At 31.9% G+C, this 9,931-nt stretch overlaps 1 protein-coding gene across 1 annotated transcript; it reads left to right on the top strand.

Annotated features, from left to right (window-relative positions):
• Positions 1-6,948: 6,948 nt before the first annotated feature.
• Positions 6,949-9,931, top strand: LOC111714188 (uncharacterized). The gene is made up of 3 exons (XM_023489238.1): positions 6,949-7,032; positions 9,315-9,405; positions 9,494-9,931. Exons 1-3 carry the CDS (start codon positions 6,980-6,982, stop codon positions 9,929-9,931), a joined length of 582 nt encoding a protein of 193 aa, XP_023345006.1. The 5' UTR covers positions 6,949-6,979.

Here is a 9,931-nt window from a genome sequence, read left to right as displayed (position 1 = left end):
AATTTTGATAATTTTGAAAATTCACATAATAGTTCCCCATGACCAAAATATTTCATAGTTTATTTTTGTGAAAATGGATTCCATGTCAGGCTTCGATATCCGTCTTATGTTACCTTTCCGCCCAAAGACAGTACACTGAAGTACAAAAAATTCGTACACCTCTGAAATAACTTTCCTTGCATTAGTACCTTGACTGTACCAGGTACCTGGCCCATAACCAGGATTTTCCCAAAGGGGGTGCAAATAGGAGTGTTGTAAAATGGGCCCAGGATTACTGAGAGAAACGTAGTGATCGAGGCGTGGACAGAGTCCACTGCATAGAAAATTTTCAGAATTTTGTTATAAAAACGAGTAATTTTAGCTTGAATTTTATGTTATGTAGGTTATTTTCTAATTTGTCAACAATACTCGTAATTTAAACTTGAACTTCATGTTAAAGTAAAAATTCGTATGGTACAAGGAAAATTTTCATAATTTGGTTTTTAGTTCAAATTTTACAATATTTTATAACAGAAAATGTCGATAATTTGATATTACAACTCACGTACACTGATTTAGAATTAGAATATTGAAACTTAGGCAAATTTTCTGCAAAATTTAAAGAATTGATTTGTTTATACATACTGGAATATATTTTTTACATTGCATGTTTCACGTATGTATATCAATAAAGCAAAAAGAACAACAAACCAGTTCACTCTGAAAATCTTACCTCAGGACAATTATTTTTAAAAGAAGGTTTAATTTGGAGGGAAGAGCTTTAATAAAGAATTGTTGAGACAGAGCAAATACAAGTTTACAGAATGAAAGCAAGGGAGTTGAATCTTTGCCACAAACTCTGATTTTATAAACCCTATATCTTTAGAAACCAATGTCTTAGACCTTTGGGTTCCAAAGATATAGGGATTAGAAAGAAAGAGTTTGTGATAAAGACTCAACTCCTTTTGAAATATTTAAATGCTAATATCTCAATTTTTCAATAGAAGATTATACCAAGCAACTTATTTTTAAAAAAGGGAGGGGGGGGGTTGCAAATTCGTCATTGCACCCCCCCCCCCTTTAGGAGAATGGGGGATGCACCTGACCCTTTGCAACCCCCTCCCCACACCCTTCTGGGTACGGACCTGAACTGTAGAGATTGTATATACTATCTGTTTCCTTATATCTATTTTTCCCTGCAAGTGAAAATTATTAAATAAACAATTTAAAATCAATTCACGGCAACAGACTTAATTTAAACTAGGGACCGTCAGAGTTGAAGAGTTTTAAGTCGTCTTTACAGTTTCATTCTTTGTATGTAACCCTGTATAGCTGAACAAAGATGCGACCTTACCAATTAATTAATTTCTGTCCCCAATGATTAAAGAATTTATCGGTGTAAAGCAGAAAAATGCAGTTTATTCTCTTACTGCTCTTCAAAGCTAGATAACCTATTCTTTGATATACAGGATGTCACACTTCACCCGGAACTAACCAGGGCAAGATGTGCTCGGTTTATTTTCAAGTTTGATTCAATCCCGTTTTGGTCTATAATGCAACAATCTTTAAACTTCCGGAGTCTTTTTTATATAATTTTGCATTTAAAACCCATCAGCCGACAAAAGTAATTAAGAAAGAAGAAATTCGAACAAACTTAGATAAAGATAAAGTTTATTGCTAAAATACATGTATCTGTGTACTGTGTGTACTGTGTACACTATAACCAAGGAGATAGGAGATATATCGCTTGTCAAAGCATTATTAAATGTACTGCTTGTTTTGAAATAGACCGAACTGTTAAATCTGCGTGAATAAATGAACTGAATAAATTCCGTTTAGTCGTCTTTGAATTATCATCCTTTTTGGGTAACCCTAGAGCTTCTCTAATCTCTATATCTAAAAATTGACGAGAGATATTGGAAGTTTAGACTAGAATTTAGATTTTGCTTAATTGAAATCTGAACGAAGATCTCCGTTAATTTTAAAGTACAAAAAAGGCAGATCACAGTTTGGAAATTTCAGAAAAAGGGTATTTTATGAATTTTGTTACTAGAACCAAGTTAAAACTAGTAAAATTAGGTTAACGAACAAATGCCACAACTTATTCTGAAGATCAAATGCCGCAAATTATTCTGAAGATCAAATTCCGCAAATTATTCTGAAGATCAAATGCCGCAAATTATTCTGAAGATCAAATACCGCAAATTATTCTGAAGATCAAATGCCGCAAATTATTCTGAAGATCAAATGACCATCTCTCAACTGTCCTTTTTTGTACAATACTCATAAGTATAAACACACGGATTAATAAGAAAAAGAAATAGTTTGAGAAAAATAAAGAAGAACTATTTTAAAGCTCGTAGATTTCAATCAACTGTCATAGGCTAAAAAACATTAGAAATTTTTTTCTTTCAAAAATCTAATTTTTTTTTAATCGATTTTATAAAATTCCACGCCCAACGCCGGGCACTTCAGTGTAATATATATATTTATATAATCACTATACTTAAAAATTGCAAAACGTTGAGAGTGGTGGAGCTGAGGAGAGAACTGGAGAGTACTGGATTTTAATTTTTGGAATCTCCTTCTAATATTTAGATACATCGTAACACAATAAATCCTTGTTACAGGGTGTAGTTGCTTTATCAGCTATATATGCATGCAGGGTGTCCTACAAAAACTGTTGTGGTAGCTAGAGCCACAATTTTGGACCAATATTGACGATCATTGACGTTTTTTATATTTGATTAAAATTTCTGCTCAAATGGGGTAAACTATAGAGCCCCACACCATTCTCGTAGCAAATCTTATTCAAGTTTCAAGTTTTGGTATTCCTCTGATATAAATTAAGGGGGATGGATGGTCTGCTAGATCTCCAGAACTCAATCCTTGCAATTTATACTTTTGGGGTGATATCTAAGGAATATTGAAGTCTATTTCTTCTAGCTTTTAGGTCGCTTCGTGCTCATTTTTTATTTCAATTATGAACATGTTCTCTTTGTGTAAATTACATTGTAAAACAAAACAAACAAAACTTTAGCGGATTTATAAAAAAAAATTTCGTGAATTTAAAAATTTTTTTTCGAATAGAATTTTGTTAGAGGCAAGTTTTTGAAAATTTCGATCATCTATAAACCATCCCTGGGGTCACGCGACGTTCCACAAAAAAGTTGGGCCCGATCGTTTCAACCGTTTGGACGTTTATTAAATACAAACAAACAGAAAAGCAAAGTATATATGGAAAGAATCATGAGGTCTATATCTAAGGAATCATGAGGTATGTATCTAAGGAATCATGAGGTCTGTATCTAAGGAATCATGAGGGTTTGTATCTGAGGAACCATGAGGTCTAAACCTAAAGAATCATGAGGTCTATATATAGAAAATGTCTTACTCCAATGAGTTCTATTAATATGTATCATACAGATACAACTCGTGCTGACTATCAACTATAATACTCAGTCAGATATGACGCTCTTGTATCCCTTAATATGTATCGTACAGTTACATCTCATAGTGACTATCAGATATAATACTCAGTCAGATATGAAGCTCTTGTATCCCTTAATATGTATCGTACAGATACATCTCAATCTTGAACTCAAGGTTTCTCAATAGTACTTTAGTTTCAATATCAATTCGAATACGACTTTATCTGTATTCTCAGGTATCTATCTTACAAGATACAACTCATTCTCGTACCTGAGACAAATGATCTTGTTCAACTTACTATATTTTCTTTGTATTCAATTAATGAACGCAGATGATTATAGATAATCTTAACACGCAGTGCATAGATACGAATATATGGTTTTACGTAGTTAAATTCATGAACGTAATTAGGGTATAGTGTTATCACATAATAAAAATAGGGATGTTCAGGTTTACAAATATGGGGCTTATTACGAAATTTATTACATATATCCATGGCATCATTAGGTCTATATCTAAGGAATCATGAGGTCTGTATCTAAGGAATTATGAGGTCTATATCTAAGGAATCATGAGGTCTATATCTAAGGAATCATGAGGTCTGTATCTAAGGAATCATGAGNCCTTATCTGTGGGACATCACGTGACCACAGGGAAGGTTTATGAATGATAAAAATAAAATAAAAATGTGTTTTAAAGGTTTTTAATTTTTAAAAAAATTTAAATTCTTGAAAATCTGCGAATTTTTTTTTTATATCTGCAAAAAATTTTTCTTCTTTGTTTTTAAATGTAAACAAAAAGAACATGTTCACAATTTAAATAGAAGATGGGCGCGAAGCGCCCTAAAAGCCTAGTATTATAAAAATGATAGATTAAGTCTTTAAATATATTATAAAAATGATAAATTAAGTCTATACATAAAAACAAACATTCTTTTAAAACTATTAAGAAAAATTGCAAAGAAAAATTTATAAAAAATCTGTAAAATAAAAAATATCTAAAGTGATATAAAAGAAGATGATAAATAACTTTAATGCAGAGTTTACACAGACAGGACAAAGAAATCCAGACATTTATGGAAATTTACAATACTGGGTCAACTTAAGAGTGTCGGAACGCCTTAGTCTTTGAAGTTAACTCATTAACTCGCTTGTACTTTTTTGTAGCACTAAACATGTACGTTTTAGAATTATAAGGCACTTGTTTTTTGCTTTAGTTTTTAGCAAATAGCTTCTAGTACAATAGATGGCAACGTAGAATTTGTACACTCTCAGTACAGCTGTATTCTTACGTCACAAGTGTCAATTCAGTTTTTTTGTCCAACAAAATTTTTAATAAAAAATAATCCCACAGTAAAATAAGTGCAGTTTTATATGTAATATATTTTCAGTTTTTACACTTTTTAATATAATATTGGAAACATGACAACTAATGTGAGAAAATTTCGTTTTCCTTGTTATATTTGACACATGTGACGTTGTGTATAATTGTTCCATTTTTCTGTTGCCACCTATTGTACTTGATAATCTATTTAGATTTAAGAAGTGATTGGCAAAATTATTGTCGACTTTTGTGTGAAAGCTTGCAACCTTTACCTAACTGAAAGGAGTTGACAAGAAATGTCTAAAAGAGACTTTTAACGTAATTTCAAGTATTTACAGAGTACCATTTCCGATTCACAACGGTACTCTTTACACCGTTGTCTGATTAAGAATGAATGAGCTATCTTTGATTGTGGGTTCTTTTTAAAAATGACTTGCGGATTTATACTGCAAAGTCAATGAAGGAAAATTTACAATATTAGGCTTTTAGGACGCTTCGCGCCCATTTCCTTTTTGCATACATTGTAAAACAAAAACAAACAAAAAATTGCGGATTTTATCAAAAAAATTTTTGGACTTTTGAAAATTAAATAAAAATCGAATTTTGTTGGAGACAAATTTTTGAAACCATCCTTGGGGTCATGTCGGTCATGTTAGGTCCCACACAAAATTTGGGCCCGATCGGTTCAGCCGTTTTGACGTTTATTGGATACAAAAAAAAGACAAGCAAAGTATATATATAAATAGATTCAAATGTTTTTTTTTTTATAAAAAGCGATTTGAGGATTCATGCGATAAAGAGAAGAAATACAATAATTAGAACTCAAGCTCGAAAACTACGATATCTTCCTCATTGTTGCTCAGATATAGATTTAAAGATGTTGACAGTTTTCTAATTTCTTGCAGTGTGCAAAAATTTTTAATCTGAAAAAAGATACGAAGTAAATAATATCTAAATCATTTCATATTTCGTTTTGGCCTTATTTGTAGGGTTGATAATCGTTAGTTTTTTTTTATTTCTCAATAAACTTCCAACAATTTAGAGCAGCTGTATTAGGTTAATGTTTTCTTTTGGATAAAATTTCGATATTTTTATCCAAAGAGAAAAAAAGGAAAATATCACAAAATAAGCAAATCATAAGAATAAGCAACTTTGAAATTTGTAAAACTACTTAAAACTTTTAAAAGTATTAAAAACCCGAATCAAAGCCAATAACTACCAGACTTATATTTTCCTAGCTTGGAAACCCGGCCTTGCACAGTTTACTCATAGTTACTCCCGCCATTTACCCGCGCTTGGTCTTAAATAACGACTTTAGCCATTTTTACCTATAAAAGTCGTCCCACTCAATTTAGAATCTTAAAGCCAAGCTAAAACATTTCCGTGGTTTTGCCGAGTTCCCCCAATCAAAATTTGAAGCAAATCGGTAATGGGGGTCCTGAGTTATGATCGGACATTTAACAAACAAACAGAGATTACTACTTTACAAATATAAATACCAGAGCAAAATATTTTCTGAGGGCAAACTTATATATTTCTAATACGTTTATTTCATCTTTGTCTGCTGGGGGACTTCTTCAAAAAAATGTCAAAAAACGAGAAAAAAAATTATATTATATATGTTTAAAAAAATAGGGGTTTGCTATTACTATTTTAGCTTTGAACTCTGAAATTCGCCATTTTAAATCGTTTTCCAATTTTCGCGGATTTTTCTCTTCAAATAAGTGCATTTTTAAAAATGATAAATTTCGTCATGTGAGTTGCCTCAAAAAATTTGGACACGATCGTTTTTTTTCGTTTATTGATACAATCAAACTGGCAGACAAGCAACGTATATATATATAAAAGAAATATTTTAGCTATGACAAAATACCGTTTACTAAGATATTCAGACATGATTAAACATAGATTATTTATAATTCGATTTTCAGATTAGAATATTTCTTAGACCAATTAGTTCTAGATGTATGGCGCCCGACAAAACAGGATTCTTTTCAAAATAAATTGGGTTTTCTGAATTCCGCCAAATTTACAGTTATTTCAAAAGCAACAAAATTTCGTCATGGGCACGGGGTGAGTGAGTCCCCCAAAATTCTACCTTTAACGGTTTCGCTGACGTAAAAGCTCCCCCCCCCCTTCGCCACTTCCTTGGCTAGCTGGAGCGGAGTGTGTGTGTCTGTGTGTTTGTCTGTGTGTTTAAATGTATATATGAGTTAGTGCCGGGTATGGCTAGTACCAGTCTAACATGTGGCTTGAAGCAGGCCTAATCCTAGGCCTTGTCGGCCTTCACACCTCTAGGCAGCAAACCAGAAGGAATACAAGTTCAAAACTTTAATTACCGATTTCTTGGGTCTTTTCGATACTTCTTCATTTACGCGTTAAAGTTACTGAAAATTAATCTTTTTCGATGTCTCTTTATTCGCGCGTTTAAGTTACCTTCACCGCTATAATTTTGAATTATGAATTTACATCAAAGTGAGTTTACTTTATAAGTGACGTCTGAGGCGTGTAAAAAGTGTTGTTAAAAAGTGGAAAGTGAATTAAAAAAAATGTTAGAAAATGTGACTCAGTTTAAGATATTTTATCATCTTTTATTAGTTTTTTTAAAATCTTTTTTATTTCTTCCAATTTTACCCTTCGCCCTTCTTTCTCATATTACATTCAATTACTCACTTTTTAAAACAATTTCCTTGTCGTTATAATGTTTTCTTTTCTTCTTTTTATTTATCTTCTTTAGCAATGTACATCTTGTTCTACCTTTTTCATTTTATTTATGTGTCATTAAACAATTCCCCTTGTAAGCGTCTTTCCTATACTCTCCTCTTTATCCTGAATTAGCTGCAGATATGAATGCTGGAAACATAAATTCTAGAAAAGTATCCTGGATAACTTTTTCCCACCTTTTCTTCTTTTGATTTTCTTTTAACTATTTTATTTCTAAAATTCTCATTTTTTATTTTAGAATTTTGCTTTCTTTTTTGTTTTTTATATTTCACCCCATGGACCAACACTGCAACGTATAGTTTTTAACAAATAAAAACTGGTTTCCAAGAGATATCCCGGGTTTTATATAAACTACTCAATCCGCAAAAAAATTCCGGTTTTAATTCGCGAGTTAAAAAAAAAACGTTTCTCAACCTTTTTTAATCAACGGTTATTTCTATCTGGATTTGGACAAATTTCGGTCATTTTCCTGTTTTTTCTGTAAAATATTGAAATTCAAATTGTTGAGAATCCACAATTTTAAATTTATATCTTTCATTGTCTATTTGTTTTTTTTAGTGTGCCATTTTCTAACCTTCATTTTCATTTTTTACATACCATTCTTTACCTTATACCATTTTCTCTATACAATTTTTATTTTTCAATGTTTACATACCTTTTTTATCCTTTCTTATAAAAAATATTGCCATATTTCTACCAAAGCAAAACCATTTTTCTACCAAAAATAAAACAATTTTTTTACAAATAAACCCATTTTTTTTACAAAAAAAATATTTTTTGGTTGGTGATATTTTGTTCAGTTATATTCTTGGACATTATATTTTTTGTTATCATAGTATCGGCATGATAAATAATAAAATATACGATTTTAATATAACATGGTTTACATATTCAAAAAATTTACTGTACAATGCTATACATATTATATCAGAGCATTAGATCTTTTAAAAAAATTTAAAAACAATGATTTTCCTGACTAAGTATTTTAAATACGACTTAGCATATTTTTGTTAATTAAAAGATTTTTAAATAGTTTTAAATAGCGACTTACACTGACAGTTACAGTGTATACACTGTAATTCAGTCTATAGGAACTTGTCTAGTTTTGTCTAATTAATTATTAATTGTCTCCTTTTTGAAAAATTACCATGTTCAATTTTGATATCTCTTGGATTAAAAAACGTCTTATTATCCACATTGTTTTTACGCCCTCTGTACGTTGTTATAAAGGGGTAATTTCCAAATTTAAAAAAAGGAAATTTGGGCTCCTTAATTCATATTCAAAATCCTAGAAGAAAGATGTAACGTTCACGGTTGTTTTTATCTTTTAGTTTTAACAGAGCTGAAAGCTTTAGAATGGTGGATATTGAGATTAATGCCTGATCCTCTCTTTTTCATATTAATTAATCTAATCGTGTACTTGTATCCTGAAAAGTGTATAAATTTCAACCAATCAGAGTCGCGTATATGAAGCTGATAAATTTGAAATTTTGGGCGCCATTTAAGATTATTNACGTGATGTCCCACAAAAAATTTGGGCCCGATCGGTTCAGCCGTTCTGACGTTTATTGTGTACGCAGGTTTTACACGAATCATAATTTAAACTCAAACTTTAAATTTAAATCTTGCACAGAAAATAATTGTTTTTGTAAATTGGTTTAATTTGGCAAAGAAATGGAATTTTAATTTACTTGAGACAATTATTTCAATTTAATGGTTTTAGTTCTGAGATTTAATGTTTTTCATACAATAAAGATAACGTTTGTGTGGTTAAATGAAGATTACATAAACAAAGAAAACAATGTGTATTTAGAGTTTTTTCCTTTTTAACTTTGAACTTTTTTTTTTGTGAGCAGAGCAGATGAAGACGACAGTATAACTGAACAGCTGATGCATCAGCTGTTTGGGAACAGTATTCGCCAGTCATTTCCAGAGTCGACATGCCAGGTATACCACTTTTGGAATTTAATCAATTTCACCTTGGGATATCGTAGTATATATTTTTATGTCAGATGCACAATTCTCTTATTCTTAGATTGAATACATGGACATTGTTGGCGGAGATATTAACGATGGACGTTTATCCGGTCAGCAAGCGAAGTCTCCCCGCCACTGTCAGAAGCGTTGTCAAGATGTTCTTGGTTGCAGTTTCTTCTCCTGGGATCGGTTTACTGGTGGTTGCTGGTTAAAGCGTGCTGATGGCCTCCGAATCCCGCATCCCAAGATGATCATCGGTCCTAAGTTCTGCACTGGAACAATGACATCCAATCCCCACACACCCCAACCCAAGGAACCATGTGCTTTAACTACTACAGCTCAGCCTTGCGACTTCGCTGCTCCCTATCAGACCATGTCAGGACAGTGTAACAGCATTACAAACCCTCTTTGGGGAGCAGCGCATACTCCGTTCTCCCGGCTAGCAGCTTCACAATACGGTCCTGATAATCAACCACGTGGCACAGGTACAGTTTAA

Source organism: Eurytemora carolleeae, unplaced genomic scaffold, assembly GCF_000591075.1.
Source record: "Eurytemora carolleeae unplaced genomic scaffold, Eaff_2.0 scaffold931, whole genome shotgun sequence".
Classification (NCBI taxonomy): Eukaryota; Metazoa; Arthropoda; class Copepoda; order Calanoida; family Temoridae; genus Eurytemora; species Eurytemora carolleeae.
The sequence above is the reverse complement of the archived record's forward strand: the minus strand, read 5'-3'. Positions and strand labels throughout refer to the sequence as shown.